At 38.3% G+C, this 22,761-nt stretch overlaps 1 protein-coding gene across 5 annotated transcripts; it reads left to right on the top strand.

Moving 5' to 3' along the window:
- The first annotated feature begins 16,524 nt into the window (after positions 1–16,524).
- Positions 16,525–20,124, top strand: LOC141666904 (uncharacterized). Of its 5 annotated transcripts, none has more exons than XM_074473148.1 (4): positions 16,525–16,668; positions 16,943–17,033; positions 17,233–17,292; positions 18,232–20,124. In XM_074473148.1, the coding sequence occupies exon 4, from the start codon at positions 18,251–18,253 to the stop codon at positions 19,931–19,933; it is 1,683 nt and encodes a 560-aa protein (XP_074329249.1). In that variant the 5' UTR covers positions 16,525–16,668; positions 16,943–17,033; positions 17,233–17,292; positions 18,232–18,250; the 3' UTR covers positions 19,934–20,124. The 5 variants fall into 5 exon arrangements, with proteins under 5 accessions (XP_074329249.1, XP_074329247.1, XP_074329251.1 ...); XM_074473146.1 differs by having other exon boundaries at positions 17,196–17,292; XM_074473149.1 differs by lacking the exon at positions 16,943–17,033 and having other exon boundaries at positions 16,650–16,668.
- Positions 20,125–22,761: the final 2,637 nt, after the last annotated feature.

Genomic DNA, 22,761 nt, shown 5'->3' with positions numbered 1-22,761 from the left:
TTATTAAGAAGAAGTTCACGTTGAACATGACCAATATCTTCCAGAACATCCATGTTATCATTACCAAATCAGGAAAGAAAAGCGGATGACCATTGTTATCTTTTGGAGGCCATATGGATTGACCTCAATTTGAATAAGGATGATATTATGAAGTTAGGTATAGACTATCGAGGTGGGAATGATGAATAAGATAATCTATCAAGGATATATGACTTGATTTATCCATGGAAGGATGCAGGTACCTTTTAAAGGTGGAATTAAGGATAGAACATTGGTAACTTAAAATGAATCCAAGGGGATTGCATAAAGGTTGGCATGTCACCCTTAATAGGGACAGTATGAGTTTTGACAGTATGATTGGGAAAGGGTTAAGGTAACAACAACCTTTAAGAATCAGTGGAGAAATTTTTCAGAAGAATATAGACAATGGTTCTAGTATTAGTAAATGGTATTGTGATATGCCCTGTATCTAGGGAATACAGGAGGAACGATTGAAGGATAACCTTAGAGGTTTTACAAGGAGAAAGGTAATATTCAAAATTCTCAAGAATAGAAATGTTGATAAAGGAAATATGACGTAATTATAATGTTGCCAAGTGAGGCACGTGCTAAACCACGAGAAAGTATGGATCGAACCAGTAATGGTCGAAATTGTTCAGGGCAATTAGGACTTAAGATAAAAGATGTTCTAATTATGATTGAGCGTCAGTCATGACAGTGATTAACCTCTAAAGACTGAGGCAATAACTTATGGAAAAATGGTGATTTTTTTTTACTCATCAGATTTTAAGGAAAACATCTTCACATAAGCTGTGATTGAAATGAGGTAGAAAATTATTTGGAGGTGGTTAAAATGACATTGACTGTAAGGAAATTGTACTATCAGGAAAGGCCAAAGAGGTGGCCGACACTTTAAAGGTAAGAGGATAATTATAGGCGCTCGTGCGAGAGGAATACAGTGATGATGGTTAACGCTGTGAAGGTTGTATTATGGTTTGGAAGATTGACATTCCTTCTGATGACTGTGCAATACCCGACCGTAATAGTAGTTGGTAAAGGTTTAATTCGCGTAATCGCCATGAGCGGGCTATCTATCTCAGAAGATCCTATCTTGAGATAAGCCAGGACCATGTTTCAAAAAGGACTAAACAAACCTTTGAGTTAAGTCTTCTATTGAAGGCATATGATTACGAATGGTATTAACCTGCTATCATTGCTTTGATAGAAACTCTTCTGCAATTTTATTTGCTTCATGTCATGTATGTATGTCAGGATCAGGAGTGTTCTTCATGAATCATGAAGGGTGATTATGTTACCTCCTTAGAAGAATTCGATACGATATGTATGGACTCCGTATGGTTAGCTATTAAGACTTCAAGGAAAATGAATGACTACAGTAGGTCAGTGGTGGACCATAGTAAGGCAGCAATGATTCTGCGAGTATTGATCTGAATACAACCGTGAGAGTTGTATTGGAATGGGTGTTGAGATTGAGTACCACTAATCGGGTCGTGGTAGTGTATAAGTTATCATTGATAGACTAATTAAGTAGAGTATCTACCTAGTGAATAATTATTCTTTCTTATCAATAGAGAGTCGTATTATTATACGAGGAAGGTTGCGGTGCAAGCATAAAATTCTAGTAACGATGATGTATAGAATGAGATCCCAGATTCGATTTTCGATGTCGAGGGAGTTTCAAAGGTGATTGTGTATAAGCTCGAGGAAGAGTGTGGGTCCATAGAATGATGGACGGGATAGCGAAAATATTTAGGCATGGGAAATACGAGGCTATAATGCTTAATGTTGATTTATATACGTATATGATTTGTTCTCCTATAACAAACCTCTATAGTTCAGAGGTAGGTTCCAAGCCAGATATTTTGTGGCAGTATATTTTTTTTCATATATATAATTCTCTTCAATTCGTTCTTTTCTCTTCTTTTCATTTCATGTAAGCTGAGAAGAACAACCCTTCCAGAAAGGGGAGGTATTGCCGAATGACTATCTATCTGTGTGATAGAAGCCTAGTAGGATACCAGCTATTGTTTAATTGCTTGTCAAGTACTAAAGGCTGGCCACCTTCTGTACTAACTATGCGATATAACAAGTGTTCATGATCATAGTGATCTCTCAACAAATTCCTTTACTTCTATTTGATTGATCAAATTTTGGAAAATAGAAACAACTGAAAAAGGAGTAATAAAGTGGTGGTAGTATGCGGAATGGGAACACATTCGTGATACTAAGGTTGACGTGGTTATTAAAAGGTTATAGAACGCTAACGAGCAAAAGTATAACCAGTATAATATTAGGAACGGAAGGTGATAGCGATTACGAACTGGAAAAGAATGGGTATTGAGAAGCAAAAGCTATAATGATTAGAAGCTATGATGAGAGTCTGTGTAATAGACTTGAAAGAATTTGGAATGATCACTTAACGCGGATTAAGTTATCTTACGACAATAGATCATATGTCATTATCGAGATGTCGCCTTATGAGATCCTTGAGGGAAGACAATGTCGATCTCCCTTATGTTAGGATGAAGTTGTAGAGCGCAAGATGCTCAGACCAGTAGTGGTCCAAAGGACCAAGGATATAATAGATCTAATCAGAGGATGGCCGGTAGTAGCCCAAGATGGACATAAAAAGTATGTTGATTTGACACGAAAGGACAAGGAATGGGAAGTAGGGGACCTAGTGCTGTTATAGGTATTCCCTCAGAAAGGATTGATGAGATTCGGAAAGAAAGGAAAGCTAAGTCCACAAGGTGTCGGACCCTTGGATATGTTAAGAAGTATTGGGAGGTTAGCATATGAGCTAGCCTTACCCCCCGAACGTGTAGCAAGTCGTAACGTGTTTCACTTATAAATGTTAAGGAAATGTAATTCAGATGCCAGATAAATAGGGGCATATGAGCGCATAGGCATGCAACCAGACGTAACCTATACGGAGCAACCAGGAAGGGTTATAGAGTGAAAAGGAACAAGTGCTTAGGAGAAGGATTATCAAACTAGGCAGAGTTTGGTGGTAGAACCATAATGTGGAAAAATTACTTGAGAGTTAGAAAGTGCAATGCTAAGAGAGTATCCCTATTCATTTTCTATCTGATTCCGGGACGGAATCCTTTTAAGGAGGGGAGACTGTAATAACCCCAATTTTTGGGAAATTTTGAAACCCTTATGAATAGTGTTTTTGCTGAATGAGAAAACTTTTCATGCCACACTATGTAGGGGTTCTGATATGGATATTCTGAGATTTTATTAGTACTTTATATGGGATATAAGTGTATGTAAAGATCGTCAGAATCCAAATCCGAACACTTTGATTTTTCCCGGAAATCCAATAGATACGGAAAGAATTGAGTATAAGGTAACAGGATAAAAAGGATTTAAATTAAAGGATTATAAGAGAGGATCATAAAAGGAATACAATATATTGAGAAAGGTTAAGGGAACCTAAGTAATAAGATCCCGGGTATGATCCCTCAAATGATAAACGAAAACGAAAGTTAAGCAAACCGTATAACAGATCAGCGGTCATTAGGCAAACAATTAGGAAGTTAATCAAAGGGATTAGAGAGGATGATGTCACCCAACCAATGAGAAGAGGACAAGGAGGGGAGGATGACATCATGAGGATGACACAAGCATGACATGGGAAGGAAGGAGATGTGGTGACTTTTTAACCACACAAACTCAAGGGCAACAAGGTAATTAACTAAAAACAAATCAAAATCTCATCCACCAAGCCAATCATTTCATTTTTTCATCAAACAAAACACAAAAATCTCTTTCTTCCCAAGCTAGCTCTCGGCCCGTTTCTTAAAAATTGAAGATCCAAGCTCCACCACTTACTATTTAGCAAGGTAATTATCTAAGCTTCCCCATGGATAGTTACATACTTCCTATAAGTTTAAGCTTCTAATTCCAAGCCAATCTTTTTCTATAAATCATGAAAGAAGATGGTGAATAGTGTTTTTCAAGAACTAAAATTTTTGTTCTTGAAGTTTTGTTTAGATTAAGCTTGGATAAGGACTTTAAGGGTGATTCCAAGCCATTCTCTTGATTCTCCACTCTCCAAGGAAGGTATAAACTACAAACCCTAGCTTTAGTTTTGAGTAATTAGGATTGAATGTGTTTGATATAGCATATGTGAAGCATGATGCTTGATTGGTTGAAGTTTGGTTGAGTTTGTAGAGATTAGTTGGTTTTGTTGCATTGTTGGAGTTGTAAATCTTGGTAATTAGTTAAAGAACCTAAGTAAAGCTTTTAGTTCATGTGGGGAATAAGTATAAATGGTTAATGTGGATTTGTTGGGGCTGTTATGATGTGGTTTGGAGGGATATTGGTTGTATGATTGATTTGGGGTTGATTTGTGGTTGGTTTTGAATGGTTTAAAATTGGGAAAACGCGTAAACATAGCCGTCGTAACGTCCGATTTTCTTTAGACTGTTTTTGTGCATAACATTAGGACCCGAGAACCCCCTGCTAGATTTTGACCATTGCCATGTTTAGATAGTTCATATTACAATCTTCGTTTTGATATGTAGTTCGTTCGATTCCGATGCACGGTTTAGGAGAAACGACCGTTTCAAGTAACGGCGTTTCGCGAACAAAACTTTTCCCCTCGCCTTACTTTGAAACATAGGTTAAAGACCAAAAAGGGTTAATTAATGTATGAAACAATTATGGTAAGAGTGTTAGGCAGTTGGTAAGACACTCGCGAAGGAATCGCCTTAAAACTCGTAAAGGTTAAATTATTAAAAATGGTGGAGCCGAGGGTACTCGAGTGACTTAAGAGAATCAGTAAGCGCAAAACGAGCGTTAGAGTCTGAGTTGGTTAGAGTATAGATTTACAAGTGACTTTGGTTTAATTCCAACTTACTTGTTGTTTATAGGTTACCAGACTCGTCCCGAGCCATTCGTAACCCCCAGTCGCTCAGGCAAGTTTTCTACCCGATATACTGTTGTTGTGATGTAAATATATGTATATGCATTATCTTGTGATAGTGCATGATTGTTATTAGCAAATTTTGCGATATATTGGAGCATGCTGATATGGTATATATGCATGTCTGTTTCGTAATCTGGTTATCTATCTGTTGATTTCAATGCTTATAGTTGCATAATACCTATGCTAGAAATAAGCAAGTAGTTGCGTATACCCTTAGTATAGGGGATAAAAGGTAAATATTTTCTAAAACCGGGAGTCGAGGATCCCGAGTAGATTTTGTATATATGGATATAAATATAAATATATATATATACTTATATATATATATATATGGTCATAGTTTTCAAAACTATTAATCGAATAAGGTTTATTCGATAACTTTAACTTTATTTTATTATTGAATATTATTTCAAATATTATTCGAAGGCGTATGACTCCTTTATATTATTTATTGAATATTACTTGGATATTCATTTGAGGATGTATAACTCCTTTATTTTATTTAATGAATATTATTTATAATATTCATTCGAGGGCTTATGACTCAGCTTATTTTATTTATTGAATATTATTTGAATATTCATTTGAGGATCTATGACTCCGATTATTTGCTGAGATATATTCTTTATTTTATTAGAGAATAAGGTGTCGATAATCAAACTCACTTTTGATTATTCAAATAAAGATAGTACTTTCGTATAGGTATATCTTTGGTTATTTAATATTCATTTCAAGTATAAGTTTCAAAAATTCTACTTCAATTATTTTTATAAAGATTATTCTTTATGGGAATATTATTTAAATAATAATATTCAGATATTTTCTAATATATTGGGACTGATTTACCTTGTTAAATCAGCATCACTCCAAACATTCTTAAAAATGTTTTGCGAGTCTTCAAAATGATTTTTAAAAGTTAGAGCGGATCCCAAAACTCATTTTTATATTTAAGACCCTCCTTTCGAAGGGGATTTAAATACTCGCTCAAAACCTGAGGGATCCGGCTCTGTGGTGTGTTTTATATTCGCAACAAGGTTGCTGTTTTGATAAATGAATTGATTACTTACCCAACACTCGGGAAGTAAAATTCTTGGAACAAGTTAATCCATTAACAGGCATCGCCTGGGAAATATCGGTGAGTTTTCCTTTCCAACTAGATACGACTTCTTGGTGGAGCCGTATCAACAAGTTTCTACTTGGGGAAAGGGGGAACGAGCTTTACGTTTCAGAGTCATGGATTTCATCTGAACTAGGAGTGGCGTAAGTGGTCGAGTGGCGCCGGCCCAGCCTTATTATATTGGCCCAAATGGCCTGGAAGTTCCGCTAAGGCGGTCCATTCCTTAGGAGTTCAGTGTTCGGTTGACAAGTAAATCCGACAGGTTCTCCTCTACATGTAGAAAATGGTGAGGTTGTACTACTACGACTGATCATCGTAAGTGGTCTTCCTGGCGCGGCAAACTCCCGTAATGAGTTCATCATCCAATTGGATAATTTCTGCAACACTACCCAGAGCACTTCGATAGAAAGGCTACGGTTGGGCGATTGTTGAGTGTTGGCAGGGTCAAGTTTTCAAAATGATGTTTACATCAAATGAAGTATCTCGTAACTTCATTTTATTTTGATGATATTTTAAAAAATTTAATCTATTCAAATCTGGTCTTGTAGTCTCATCTATGTGATGAACTTTTGAACTAATTATAACTTGAACGGTGGTAGTTCAAGTAGTATTTGGAAAAGATATAAGTATATTGAAGTATCTTGTAACTTCATCTTTTAAACTTATATCTAGTAAATGATTATCTTATGCATGACAAAGATTTTCAGAAAAACGTTGAGACAAGGTTAGATATATGAGATCACCTTGTAACGATATTTTTATACAGTTATACACTGGGACTTTGTGTATATTATGCATGGAAGAGGACTTCCAATATTTTGAAAAGTATATATGTATATATACTGAATATTTTGCGACTTCATCACATTAAGATATCAAACTTGGTTCATTTCTTTTGACCAAGACTTTCATGAGTATTATGAGTAGGCTCATATATTGTTAATCATTATACATATTATTTTGGTGGGCTTGCTGCTCACCCTTGATTTCTTCTTTCATCACACAACATCAGATAGACAAGATAAACAGGACCAAGCTCCCAATTCGCGAGCGGATAGGAAATATTCCGCAGTTTCCTATAGGCGTTGATGTCGCTGTAGCTGAGGTAGGAGCTACCAATAGGCTAGGCTTTCAACTTTTGATGTACCAGATTTATGTATATTTATGAATTGTAATAATGGCAAAGAAATGTAAATTTATTCAGAAAACCTTTTAAGGTGTATTGTCATATAATTGTGGAATAAAACGACTTGTGATTATTTTTGGATGTTCATCTCTGAGACTATAATGTGTGGTGTGTGTATTTATTGTGGGGTCACAGTACAGAGTAGTTGAGTAATTATTAAGATTGGGTGTTATTAAGGGAAATGGAACTCGTGACAACCCGGATCCACGACCCCGGATTTGGTGGTGTTACAGGAGCTCAGTCCCTGGCATCGGTATGACCCTTCCTTAAAATTTTTCTTTCTTTTTACTTGTAGCATTTTCTTGCCTTATTATATCTTTGTTTATTGTTTTGTTTCAGTCTAACACCTACTTCCAAGGCACTGTGAGGCAAGCTGAATCATGGAAGAGGGCTTCTGACAAAGCTGGCAATGCCCTCAGGAAGCAGCAGAAGAAGTATGCCGCTTTGGACCGAAAGCTGAAGTGTAAGGAGGAGGATCGTGGAGAGTCCAATGCTGAGCTGGTTATCCTTAGGGCCGAGAAGGACAAGGCGGTTGACAACTACTTGGACTCGGAGGAGTTTACCCAGTCCATGAGGGTGAGGGACGATTCAGTGTTCCCTGGATTTTTTTAGGACTGGCTGGGACACGGCCCTTGGGACCGTGAACGAGGCTTGCCCTGATATTAACCCAGCGGACTATGTTTGCCCTGACGATGAGGCTTTGCTATAGAGGTTCCGTACCCGAGTGGTTGTCTCAGATCGTATCCCTCAGGACCCGCTTCTTCCTCCCTCCGAGTCATCTTCTAGGCCCACCGCAGATGATAGCTCTTCCTCTTCCGGGACTACTGAGACTTCCAGCGAGAGAGGGGAAGATGATGATATGGATGTTGAGGGCACCTCTGCCCCTTAGAGCTTTTCTAGCTCTGCATGGCTTATTTATTTTATCTTGTCTTTGAGACTTAGCTTATCAGACTTTGTATTATTTATTTGAACTTGTTTTATTTATCAAACTTTATGCTTTCATCTCATGCACTTAGTTTACTTGTCTTGTTACTGGAATTCAAAACATATTTCGAAAACTTTCTGAATTTCACAAATTGTTGGGATTCATCCCTTACACAGGTCTTAATAAACCTCAAAATAAAGCTAAAACACGTAAATCCTAAGCAAGCAAAGCTTGAAGGTTCTTTTCAACCTACTTGTCATCTTGACAAGTGAGAATCGTGCTCAACCATTTTACAAATAGTAAATCTTCAAGTTTTGTGCATGCCAAGTCCTCGGGACTTCAAAACCATCCATAGTCTCAAGCTTGTAGGTTCCTCTACCCTGAACACTTTTGACCTTGTATGGCCCTTCCCAATTTGGGGCAAGTTTCCCTTTCTGCCCTATACCAGAAGCTTCTACCTTCCTCAGGACAAAGTCACCCTGTTTGAAGAACCTTTCCTTAACCCTTAGGTTGTAGTAGAATGAAGCCTTTTTCTGATATTCCACTATCTTCGCATGTGCCTCATCTCGTATTTCGTCGATCAGATCCAGAGCTAACCTTTGCCCTTCCTCATTTTCCTCAGCGTTGAAAGCTTGAATCTTGGGAGAGGACTGTGATATTTCTACAGGAACAACCGCTTCTGCCCCATATGCTAACATGAAGGGAGTTGCTCCAGTCGTGACTCTACAGGTAGTCCTATAGGCCCATAGTATTGGGAGTATTTAATCCACCCAATTATTCCTCGACTTCTCGATCCTCTTCTTTAGTCCATCCAGGATTATTCGATTCGCCACTTCTGTTTGCCCATTGGCTTGCGGGTGAGCCACATAGGTGAATCATAATTCAATTTCATTCTCCTCACAATACTTCGTGAATTCCTCATTGTTGAAATGAGTTCCATTGTCAGTGACTAGGATGCGGGAAATTCCACACCGGCACATGATATTTTTCCACAGGAATTGTGCAACCTGCTTAGTTGTGATTTTGGTCAAAGGCTTGGCTTTAATCCACTTAGTAAAATAATCAATGGCTACAATCAGGAATTTCCTTTGTGTCGTGGCCATGGGGAAAGGCCCAAGTATATCCATTCCCCACATAGCAAAGGGGATGGGTGAGTTGATGGAGGTCAGCATCTCGGGGGGTTGTCTAACGACAGGTGCATGCTTCTGACAGCGGTCATACTTCTTCATATACTCTTTGGCGTCAGCCATCATTTCTGGCCAATAAAAGCCTAAACGGGTTATCTTATGAGCTAGTACTCTACCCCCCCAAGTGTTGCCCACAGATACTTTCATGCACTTCTTCAAGAGCCAAGCGTGCCTCATCGGGCCTGAGACATCTTAAGTAAGGAACTACATAAGATCTTTTATACAAAATCCCATCTATCAAGGAGTATCTTAGTGCTCAAACAGCCAACTTTCGTGCTTCAGTAGCATCATTTGGCAACCAACCGGTTTGAATATGGGTCTTAATGGGATCTATCCATGACGTCCCCAGACCTATAGGAGCTAAAAGCTTAACATCAATGCTCTGTATCTTCAGAACGTGGAAGTATACACTTCCTGAACTTTCCTTTATCTCAGATGAAGCAAATTTTGATAATGCATTTGCCTTAGCATTTTCTTCCCTTGGAATGTGCTCAACATGGCATTCATCGAATTGGGTCATTACAGCCCTTACTAGGCGGACATACTTAGCCATCATATCATCCCTTGCCTCAAACTCTCCTTTTACCTGGGATATGACCAGCTTCGAGTCTCCACAGACCTTTAAGTTCTTGACTCTAAGTGTCCCTGCTAAGCCAAGACCATCTATCAGAGCTTCATATTCTGCCTCGTTATTTGTGGCCGGGAAGTCTAACTTCATAGCATATTCAATCAAGAACCCATCAGGGCTTTGTAAAACTAACCCTGCTCCACTTGAATGTGTTTTTGATGCTCCATCAAAATAGAGAACCCAATATTCCTTCTCCTTATCATCCTTTTCTTGAGATATGGTATCTTCCTGCCCCCCGACTTCTTGGTTGGGTATGGTACATTCCACCACGAAGTCAGCCAATTCCTGGGATTTTATTTTCGTTCATGGCTTATACTTGATATCAAATTCTCCCAACTCTATTGCCCATTTGATCAGCCTCCCATTAGCCTTGGGACTATGAATAATATTTTTCAAGGGCTGATTTGTTAGTACTTCAATCTTATGAGCCTGAAAGTAGGGACAAAACTTTCTTGAAGCCATTACCAAGGCTAAAGCAAACTTCTCAATAGTTGAATAATTCAACTCAGCTCCATGTAGAATTTTGCTGACATAGTATATGGGATCTGGATTTTCAGTTCCTCCTTAACCAATACAGCACTCAAGGTACTCTCTGAAATGGCCAAGTACAAGTATAAAACTTCATTCAAAGTTGGTTTGGCCAACAACGGGGCCTGAGCCATATATTTCTTTAATTTCTCGAATGCATTCTGGTTTTCCTCACTCCATACAAAATCCTTAACTTTCTTTAAAGACTTGAAGAACAACAAGCACATGTCTCCAGACTTTGAGATGAATCGTCCCAATGCAGCAACCCTTCCAGTGATCTTTTGAACATCTTTAGTACTTTTTGGGGGCTCAATGTCCAGGATTGCCTTTATTTTATCAGGATTGGCCTTGATTCCTCTCTTGGAGACCATCAATCCCAAAAACTCTCCAGATCCTACTCCGAAAGCACACTTTGTAGGATTTAACATCATCTTGTGGTACCCCAGGACCTCGAAAGCTTCCCTCAAATGGGTTATATGGTCAGTCTTTACTAGACTCTTGACTAACATGTCATCAACATAAACTTCCATGGTCTTGCCAATAAGATCCTTTGGGATGTCGTCCTTGTGCATCTTGATCTGATTGCATCCACTAAATCCATCCATGAAGCTCAGCATCTCATGTCCAGCAGTGGCATCTATCAAAGTATCTATCCTTGACAACGGGAAACAGTCCTTAGGGCATGCGTCATTCAGATCAGTGAAGTCCACACACATCCTCCATTTTCAATTGGCCTTCTTCACCATTACAGGGTTTGCTAACCATTCTGGAAATTATATCTCCTCGATGAAACCAACCTCTAAGAGCTTCTCTACTTCCTGTTTTATAGCTTCTTGCCTTTCTAGAGCAAAACTTCTTTTCTTTTGCTTTACCATCTTCCGACTCGGATCCACATTCAGCTTGTAAGTAATCAGTTTCGGGTCTATGCCTGGCATATTAGCTGCCGACCATGCAAACATATCACTATTTATTTGCAAAAATTTTACCAACTTCCCTCTAAGGGGCTCCTCTAATGTGGCTCCAATGAAAGTCACCTTCTCAGGATGCTCGGGGGCTAAAAGAACCGAAACCAAGTCTTCTGCTGGCTTCCCTCTTTTCTCATCATTCTCTCGGATATCCATATCTTCAATAGGCATAACCTGCCCCCCGACTCCATCTGCCCTTAGTGAGGCCACATAACAACTTCTAACCATTTTTGATCTCCTCTCTCTTCTCCAATCTCATTCCGGGTGGGAAATTTCATAACTGAATGGTAGGAAGAAGGGACTGCCTTGAAGGCATGTATCCCCATTCTTCCTATGATAGCGTTGTAAGTTGAACTAGCCTTCACCGCCACAAAGTCCAACATCTGTGTTGCTTGCCTTGGTTCCTGACCAATGGTTGTTGGCAAGTTGATTATTCCTTCCACGGGGCACTCCACTCCCGCAAATCCATATATCGGCATGTCGGTTGGGGTCAATTGGGAGTCATTATAACCCATCCTTAAAAAGGTGTCATGGAGCAAGATATCCACCGAAGTACCATTATCCACGAGGACTCTCTTGACCGGGTTGTTTCCTATTATTAGTGTTATGACCAGCGGGTCATCATGAGGAAATTTCACACCCTCCAAGTCAGAATCATCAAATGCCATTGTTACTCCTGTCCTGACCCTCTTCAGGGATTCCCTAACAATACGCATAACCTCCCTGGTATAAGCTTTCCTGGAGTTCCTGGATAATCTAGCAGTAGTTGGTACTCCAAAAATTGTGTTTATCACAGGCCCTCGGGGTCGTGGTCCTCCAAAGATTGCATTTATAACTGGTCCCCTAGGCTGGGGATTCCGTCCCTGATAGTCTTGGTCCCTCCTACGATCTTCAAAGTTCTTTCTCCCATTGTTATTCCTATATCTTCCTTCCCCAGGTTACTTGTTCAATCTTCCTTTCTGAATGAGGAATTCTATTTCATCTTTCAGTTGCCTACACTCATCGGTATCATGACCAACATCTTTGTGAAATCTATAATATTTGCTCTTATCTAGATTGGCAGGATCAGCCTTCAAGGGTTTAGGCCAACGAATATCTTGATCTTTCTCGATTTCCATCAAGATCTGGCTTCTAGCATCATTCAGCTTAGCATATTCAGTGAACTTTTGCCCAGGCCCTCCCTTCTTAGGGGTTGAATCAGGGTTTTGCTCAGTTATGGGATACTTGTCCTTAGCAATATATTCTATATCAGTTTTTCGCTTCTTGCCTCCAGTGGGCTCGTTACTTACTATTGTCTTCCCCATGCTCTCCTCCACTTTGATGTACTTCCCCGCCCTATCTTGGAGCTGCAACATACTTTCAGGGGGGCGCTTGGCCAAGGACATCTTGAAGAACTCATCCCTAGTTGCTTGTTTCAGTGTTATCATGGCTACCTTGTCATCAAGGTCCATGACTTTTAAAGCTTCCTTCGTGAAACGATTCAGGTAGTCTCTCAAGGATTCCTTCGCTCCCTGCACAATGCTTTTGAGGGATGCTGAACTTTTCTCATGCACTCTCCCGCGGATGAACTGTTTAATAAAAGCCTGACTTAATTCTCTGAAGGACCAAATAGAGTTCAAGGGCAAACGACTATACCATCTTTGAGCCATACCCGACAGGGTTTGAGGAAAGGCCCGACACTTAATAGCGTCATTCACGGGCTGCAATAACAGTGCGTTAGAGAATCACCTAACCTGATCAGCGGGATCTCCCGTGCCATCATAAGCTTTGATAGTGGGCATCTTGAACTTCCTTGAGATATGGGCATTCATTATCTCTTCAGTGAATGGTGGAGTAGGATCTGTTGGGTTCCGAAGGCATAAAACGCAGCGGATAAACGTAAATAAAACAAAAATTTCGAAACCCAAAAACAGGATCCATGTATAATTATGGGCAGATTATGGAGATAACGAATCATACCTTTCTAGAGATTAACTTTCACGAACTCAACGGAGATCCTAGCTATCACGCTTTGTGTCTACCTCTCGGAGAAACACCTCTATGGTATCCACACGAGCACCTTCAAGAACGTCTCATGAACTTGACTACGGAATGGATGTACTAGCCTCCTTCTTGACGATCTGAATTGCCTCAGCCTCTCTTTGCTGCTAGGGTTTTCTTAAAAAACGTACAAGCCTCTTTAACCTCTCATTATCTATTTATAATGACTGATTAAAAAGGCCCATAATAGCAAAGCCCAACCCTAGTAGGTATTGGATTAAATAATAAAAACGAATTTCTATTATTTAATTAATAACTAAGTCATACTTAATTATTATGGGCAAAAACATTCATTTTAATTCGAATTTATATTATCTCAATTAAGTCTTACTTAATTATAATAAAATTCAAATAATCATCAATTAATTTAAATCCATAATTTAAATTAACTATTCCATTAAGTGCTCTATTTGTGCGACCCTATAGGCTATTATTTAATTGGCAATAATTTTATTCTCTAATAAAATTATAAACAATGAGCGGTATCTAGTAATACATCATTGTTACCCAATTAAACAATAATTAAATCGTGATTAGATAAAACCTTTCGTGATTAATGTTTTTCGTGTAATATAATCCCTTTAACCATACATATTATAGATTAAACTCGAGGCATGTATTTAGTCATCCTCTTCAACATTTAATCCGGGTTTACTTGATCCATGAGTAGATTATCGAGACAAATCATTATTTGAGCATGACCATGCTTTTATAATCTCACTCAATCAAGAGGCCAATAATATCTCTCCTAATTATAGGAGGGTTAAATCATTTATCTATCATTCATATTTCTCATACGACTCATGATATACCCGATGTCCACTTTTATCATCACCCGATCAAAAGTAACTTTTAATGTAGTCAAAGTATATTAATCCTCGTATAGAAATATAATGATTTCAAGTCAAAGGATCGTTACACCATTATCACTGTGAGTCTTTCTTATGACTTTATTAAACATGAAAAATCTCATTGTGGGTCTGTCCAGTACCATGTACTCTCACATGTACCTATGTATTGACTTTAGTATCCCCATGCTTATAACCAATGAGATGTGGTTATCTTGTCAAACAACATACTAGTCTATCTATGTATTATTATTGTCCTATATAATAATACTCGACTAGAGACCTTTAAGAATATTATATATTATATAATCTCAAGTTCAAGTCATGTACTTAAACTATACAATTTGTATCATGATTCTAAGGACATTTATTATGCTAACAAAATATCGCAGTAATTAAGGTCATAATAAATACATTTATTGAATGATCAACTGACATAAAGATAAAAGAATAATGTATTGCCTCTAGGGCACCTACACTAACAGGATCATCAGGATCTCCAAGGGGAAGAAGATTGCTTGGATCAGCTCTTGAGACTACAGCCCTTCTTTGTGACATATCTTCCAGGTCTATGATTGGAGGAGGATTTCTCCCCTTAGGTGGTAATGGGGGCCTGGGAACCTGGTGCGCTTCCAAGTCGCGCTTTAACCTTTGAATCTCAACCTCATGGGCCTTGATTCTCTCCTGCACTTCTTGGGGATTCACCCATCGGGTGCTCTTAAAACGTTGGTTACCATCAGCCATCGGTTCTTTGCCAGCTCGTCTCCTTCTTGGGGCCACTTCATCATCTGAAGATTCAGAGTCTCTCTCAGTGTAAGGACCATAAAATTCCTGATCCTCTGGAATAGGAGCCAAATCTTGTATGTAGGGGGTGTTCGCCCTCGTCCTTCACTCCGTCCAGCATGTCCACTTCCTCCAACCTCGGGGTAAAGGGGCATCCCATAAGGGGGGTTAGTGGTCATAACAGTTGAATACTCATACCCAACGGGTCGAGAATCCACAGGTATATGTAGCTGTTGAAGTTGGGTATTCGTCCCTTGAGGAGCCGAGGGAATCGTCCCTTGAGGTTGAGGTTTAGTTGCCCCTACCTGGGCTCCTCCTTGGGTGGCGGCATAGGTTGAATGCGGAGGTAGCTCCACGGTTGACGAAATCGTTTGGGTTGTCCCCGCTGGTGTTCCTCCTTCAAGAGCGCTGCTTGTTCTCCGTGTTCTCGCCATGTTTGTTATTGTGTTTTCCCATAAACGGGCCAAATGTTATGGATCAAAAACTAAAATATAATAATTGTTGCATTTATCACTAAGGAACGTGAGTTTCGAGGCTCGATTTGACTGCTCTTGTGTTTCGTGACTCGATCTGCCTTAACAAGATGCCTACGTACCTTGCTGTATGCCAAGAATCAAGTCAAAAAACGTAGTTCTGATTTGTGGGGTGAGGCCCCTTATATAGATGTTGGAAGTCCTTGAATTGGACTTGGGTTAGGAGACTTGGTAGTTAAGTCTCAGAATTAGAATGGACTTTGGAGTCCTAAGAGGTAGGAAGCTGATTACTTATCCCACCAGGTTTCTTGGAGACCAATCCACAAAGATTTGTTTCTCCACTATGACTCATCTTATCAGCTGACTTATCCCTTAATTACGAAATTAATTAATATTCAGGGTTTTGGGTCTTCTCAAATGGGCCTAGCTGTTGGCCCAATTCTGATATGATTAATGCAATATTAATTACATATATAGGCCTTATTTTCTTCCCTATCAATATTAAAAATCAAAAATTTATTATTTAACCATTTAAAATAGTAAATATGTATACGAAATATTATTTTTCTTAATTTTTTTACAAATTTACGTTTTTCTTTTTTTTTATTTTCTAAATATATTTTTTAATTTTTACCAGTATGACCAATTTTTAACCGATTAACCTGATTTTTGACCGATTAATCCAATTTTTTCCGATTTTTATAAATAACAATTTTTAACCCAATTTTCACTTAATTTCTTACTGAACAATGAATTTTTTAATCGTACTGCAATGAGCCGCATGTTACATATAATCTCAGCCATTAGAATCTCATTCCTTAACTAAACTCTTACCGTCCGATCATTACATTGTTAAAATTAAATTAATACGTACATTTTGTTTCATTTTATTTAAGCAATGCCCTTGTTTATATTTGAACTAAAATATTTATTATACACACAACAATCTAATACGTATGCACAAACGATAAATCTGGGCGACAGGACAGCAGAGCTCTGACACTTTTACTTGTAGCTGAGAGAGATTCTTTGTAAGAAAGATTTGATTTTTGAATTTAGATACTACTGTACTGTGCTGTTATATTTCTCTTTCTTCAACATGTCTTCTTATGCTTAAAAGCTTCTATGTTTTTTTCACTGCTATGACTTTGTTTTCTATTTTTACTACACTTTCTTTGCTCAAGATTCCTTCTTTTTTTAGTTATTTTAACATTTTTTTATTTGACCGTTTGTTTGACTTTTGAACTTATTTGAATCTCCATATCTCAGTTATAAAGTATTTGGGGTTTTTGTATTTCTCTTTAGAGTGTTAGATTTGAAGTTTGTCAAGTTATTGAAGTTTGCTGATTAGAGAGACAAGGGCTGCTGTTAGTATTTTCATTCTTGATTCATAAAGGTAGAGTCTTGAAGCTTATTCCTCTTTTTAACTTTATGTTTTGCTAGTTTTCTTTTTTTATCAATGTCTTTTAACAAAAAAGAATCCTTTTTGTTTTCAGTTAGATAAAAATAATGATTCTTTTGTGTATATTTTGTGCTTGGTATTGATTGATTCAAGCAGCAGTCTACTAATTTAATCTATTGGCTGGATTTTGAAGATCAAGATTTGAAGAGCCCTAGACCCTAGTAAATGATATTTGCAAAGAATTTTATTTGAGGTAATGTAAATTGTAAAGCAATAATGGTTTTTTTAAGTCTAATTTTGTGGATTAAATTTTCATATGTTTGATCCCATTTTCAAGATTTTAAATACAATCTTTATCTGTACAGCCGGGGATAGAGACTTCTGCCCTTTCTTTGAAGCAAAGTCTCTTTCTTTCTTCCATGGAGTACTTGCAATTTCTATATGTGTGTATTTATTATCGTAGGGTTAAATAGGGAAATATAACAAGAATCAAAGTTATTGCTATCACTTTTTAAAAACTTAAGCTTTAGATCTGATCTAAGGAATATGATCATATGATTCCCACAGTTGGAAAGTAGATTAATTTATATTAATGCTTTTACCTAATTACCCTTCACAAACTTTGTATCCACGTGGGATTTGACTAAATTTTTGGAAGAGCATATGTTGGTGATGACATTGATCTTAAATAATGGATGGCTGTAGTTGGCCATTATAAATTGATTCTTTCATTTTCAGTAGCTTCTCTTGTTTTAACTTTAAATTTTAATGTTACTAATTATCACTTTACGATCGCTTAGTAGATCTTTTAAAGCGTGTGCTAATAATTTACAAGTACCGCTACTTTGATATTTGCTTTGTGAATGAGTGCTATGTGATCATAAACATTTGATTGCTTGTTGAAGTTTTTTTATGTTGTATAATTTTATGTTAGATGATTGCAACTGCTCCACAACTTCAGTTTTTTTATTTTAAAAATGATAACTTTATCATTAATCTAACATGGATGACCTCCTACTTGGCTTGTTTTCTCTTTAATTTACTCCAACTTTTCTGAGAACCAATTTGATCCATACATAAATCTCATCTGTATGATTGATATCTTTTCAAGAGTTTATCACCAGCAAAATATATGTGAATTACTCTCATCATCATAAGAATCCTCACAAGTTTCAGCCCTTTCTTGTTCTAGTTTGGCTGTATTTGAAGTCATGGTAGAGGAAGTTAGAAATGATGCTGTGATCGATAGCCAGGCGGCCGAAGGTTGGCTATTACATGCCCAAGAATATGTCCCGATTGCACTCAAAAAAGCAAGAGAGGTGAAGGTATTTCCCGGTAGATGGAAGGTCATAATATCAAAATTAGAGCTCATTCCACCGCGCTTATCAGATTTGTCAAGCCACCCTTGTTTTTCAAAGAATACACTCTGCGCAGAGCAGTTGCAGGCTGTTGCAAAGACACTGGATGAAGCAATTGAATTAGCTGAGATGTGTGTGAAGGAAAAGTACGAGGGAAAACTTCGAATGCAGAGTGATCTTGATTCCTTGTCATGTAAATTTGATTTAAATCTAAGAGATTGTGGGCTTCTGATAAAAAGCGGCGTGCTTGGTGATGTCACCTTTCCTTTGGCAGCTTCAAATTCTTCAACCGACTCCGAAGGGGCTACACATTCTAGCATAAAAGAACTGCTGGCCCGGCTTCAGATTGGACATCTAGAGGCAAAACATAAAGCTATTGATAGCCTTGTGGAGATCCTTCAAGAGGATGAAAAGAATGTTTTGGCTGTTCTTGGACGTAGCAATATTGCTGCTTTAATCCAGTTGCTCACAGCCACTTCTCCACGGATAAGGGAGAAGACTGTTACAGTAATATGCTCTCTTGCAGAATCAGGAAGCTGTGAGAATTGGCTTGTTTCTGAAGGTGTTCTTCCACCTCTGATAAGACTTGTGGAGTCCGGTAGTGCAGTAGGAAAAGAGAAAGCAACAATCTCTCTTCAAAGATTGTCAATGTCAACAGAAACAGCACGTTCAATTGTTGGACATGGTGGAGTGCCACCTCTTATTGATATCTGCCAAACTGGTGATTCTGTTTCACAGGCTGCAGCTGCTTGTACTTTAAAGAATATATCTGCTGTTCCAGAAGTGCGGCAAACTCTTGCAGAAGAAGGAATATTCAATGTTATTATTAATCTCCTTGATCATGGAATTCTCTTAGGATCTAAAGAATATGCGGCTGAATGCTTACAAAATCTCACCTCAACTGATGAAAGTCTTCGAAAGTGTGTTGTATCAGAAGGTGGAATACAAAGTCTGTTAACTTACTTGGACGGTCCACTTCCCCAAGAATCTGCTGTTGGTGCATTAAGGAATTTGGTTGGCTCGGTCTCTGAGGATATTTTGATCTCACATGGGGTTCTTCCAGTATTGGTCCACGTGCTTAAGTCTGGATCATTGGGTGCACAGCAAGCAGCGGCCTCTGCAGTCTGTCAAATTTGCAGCTCCTCAGAAATGAAGAAAATGATTGGTGAGGCCGGCTGCATTACTCTACTTGTTAATATGTTGGAAGCTAAATCTAACAGTAATAGAGAGGCCGCAGCACAAGCACTTTCAGGCTTGATGAGTCTTTCGCAGAACTGCAAAGAAGTTAAACGGATTGGAAAAAGCGTGCCCAATTTAGTGCAACTTCTTGACCCTAACCCTCATAACACTGCAAAGAAGTATGCAGTAACTTGTCTTAACTTGCTTTCCTCGAGCAAGAAGTGTAAAAAGCTGATGATATCTTATGGTGCCATTGGATATCTCAAGAAGCTTACTGAGATGGACATTCCGGGTGCAAAGAAGCTGCTTGAGCGGATGGAAAGAGGGAAACTAAGAGTTTTCATGAATCTTGTGTAATGAAGTATATTCTCTTATGCTTGAAGCTTCATTCTGTCTGACAATAACAAGATGCACCCCTCCTTGCAAGTGTTTATACAACCGAAATTATCATATTACAGAAGCATATCTGCATTACATTATGTACCTCAGTCAAATTCATTTTCTGGGGACTGAATGCAGCTATAGATTAATGAAGATCCACTTTCACATACTAAGAAACCAAGTTAACATTATTATCCTTGTCAAATTCATTATCAGGGTGACAGCAAACCTTAAACTAAAAATAGAGAAATGTCGCTAAATAACTGAAACTTACAAATGTCGTTTAATGGATGTTGAGAATATGTTATATGTTGAGAGACTCTCCTCGCTGAAGACCCTACTCTACTGTCCAAATTAATATCCTTCTCTGATACCCTACTCTACTCTCCCAAGAAAGTGTCTTGAGGTGTACGGATTGAGTTATCTGGATCATATATTTAGGCTTTATACATGTCCAGGATTGTGCATTGTGGACGAACATTGTGCATTTTGTTTTGTCCATCCTTTTGTTTTGTCCATCCTTTACTCGCATGTGACCTGCACATAACTTTTTTCCCATTCACGGCAGCTCCGTTAACTCAACAGAGAGAAATGAACTAAATGGCCTTGATGGTGCTCAAACTTGTAACACGCAATATTGAAAGCAACTTACCTGATAAAATGAACTACTAGTAATTGAATTTGTAGTTGCATGGTAAATGAAAATGCAGTAAAGTTAATATCTTTTGTTAGTCCTTCAACACCTCATCCATTGATGAACTTAATAGTAGTTCCATGAGTTTTGGGTGCAGAGCACAACCTGGCTCCTAAGTTGAGTTGTGTGTGATTGGAGATCATATCCCTAAATTTAAGCCAGAACCTTGGTTAGTTTACTGACAATCTGTCAATGAACCAGTTGGTCAGGTGTTAGAATAACACCATTTCCAGGATGTTATTTTAGTATTCCAACTAAATTAGTTCTCGAGCAGATAATATTTAATTTCATTAAACTAATATTTAAAAATTTATATATATTGTTGTGAGAGGAATTTGGTACAACATTCGGGGAGGTTATTGCTGGAATAACGGAAGAATCGTGCAGATTTGGGCCGAAAATCGGGCGTATTGTGAAAAGCTGAATACGCCTGATCTATCGGAAGCGAGAGGTGTTTGTGGTTATGTTTGGACTGAATTTGCAAGGATTCTGAGCGTGTGGCGGAGTAATTCCTACTCAGCCGTGGGGGGTGCCCGGAATAAGTCTCGTGAGAGCTCCATCGTGTGTTTTGGTAGAGAAAACGAGTGTCCAACCTCTGCAAATAGTCTACATATCCTATAAATATAGGAATCAAGTCCATATGTAGTTCTATAGCCTTATGACTCCTCCATGATGGGCTACCCACATTTTTACTAAGCCCATAACAGCTTCTAAGACTTATCCAAGTAGATTTAAGCTAGCCACTAAGAGTCCTTCTTCTAGTATGCCACTAATCCTTATTTATCCATGTAATTGTTGTATTTATCCATGAGATATATGTATATTCCATACGTATATCATGTATATACATGTTTTCCAAGTTGTAGTAACATGTTAAGAGTCCAACTATCTATTCCTTGCTGGCCAGGAGTTGTGTCCTAGTAGAACACAGTCTCTGCAAGCTTCTCGCCATAATCAGGATAAGCCCGTGTAGGCCTCTCGCCATATTGGAAATAGCTCGGCCTATCATAATTCCTGACTACCCCTGGGTCTTGGGATATTCTAAGAAGCCTAGGGTATTGGCTAATCTGTAAGGGGCCTCTCTTATTACCCTATTATGATAACCCTCATAACAGAGCCTAACCATTGTCTCAATACGCCTATCATACCAGCCCACTTAGGCCCATAATCCTTACTTTTTCATCCAGAAAGCCTAATCTATTATGTCAATCCATATAATCCCCCTATGGGCTATAAATCCGGCTCAAGGCTGATTTTAGGCACAACAACTACCCCCCCGATTCCTCGCAGCAATAGAATGCAAGAGGAACCTATATATCACAGAGTTTAATCCTTCTTTACCCTTCTCAAAGAAATACATAGCTTCCACATTTGGCTTTCAAGTTTACATGAGCTAACTCGGCATAAGAAACAAGAAATATAATGTCTCAACATATGTACCTCAATCTGAATCCTTAAATGAAATTATTCAATACACTTCAGATCACGTATTCCCCATGCCAGTTCCAATCTAGGACTTCCTGTCCTTTTTAGCTATATCCTATGGCTTCCAGCCATTTTCCCAAAAGCCATGTATTAACCTTCCAAGATATCCCTTTTCCTTGTGAAGTCGATCTTTAGGTTATAATCCTTTATGAATGAATCCCAGAAACTCTGGTTGTTTCATATAGGCTTCATATATCCATAATCCTGGGCTGTCAAGATTACTTTAAAAAAAATGATTAGTAGCATGAGCTAAACAGCTCCTATATATAATGCATGAAACCCATACATGTAGAATGCAAGTAAGCAGATGAAAGCGTGGATGATTTTATATATAAATATCCATATTCGTTGTTGCTTCAGCAATTAGGCTGAACCTTGGCGAACACACTTTTCAAGACAAAGCCACAATTTTCAGAGGCTTCCATAGTTCTTCACCTGGCCTCTTAATATATTATTTAGTTTTCCATTGATGCCTAGTGTTTGTGGGACTTATATCCTGCCCATGTAATATGGGACTTTAAAATCCTACCCATGTAACATGGGAGTTTTAAATCCTGCCCATGTGATATGGAACTTTTCTGACCTGCCCATATTCCATGAGACTATTTGGGTTTATCATAGGAGA

Source organism: Apium graveolens, chromosome 6 (genome assembly GCF_009905375.1).
Source record: "Apium graveolens cultivar Ventura chromosome 6, ASM990537v1, whole genome shotgun sequence".
In the NCBI taxonomy this organism is placed as follows: Eukaryota; Viridiplantae; Streptophyta; class Magnoliopsida; order Apiales; family Apiaceae; genus Apium; species Apium graveolens.
Note: the sequence above shows the minus strand (reverse complement) of the source record. Positions and strands in the feature narration are given on the sequence as shown.

What these genes read in the sequence shown, in the direction of transcription:
- LOC141666904 (XM_074473148.1), top strand. Translation starts at nt 18,251, where the DNA reads ATGGTAGAGGAAGTTAGAAATGATGCTGTGATCGATAGCCAGGCGGCC.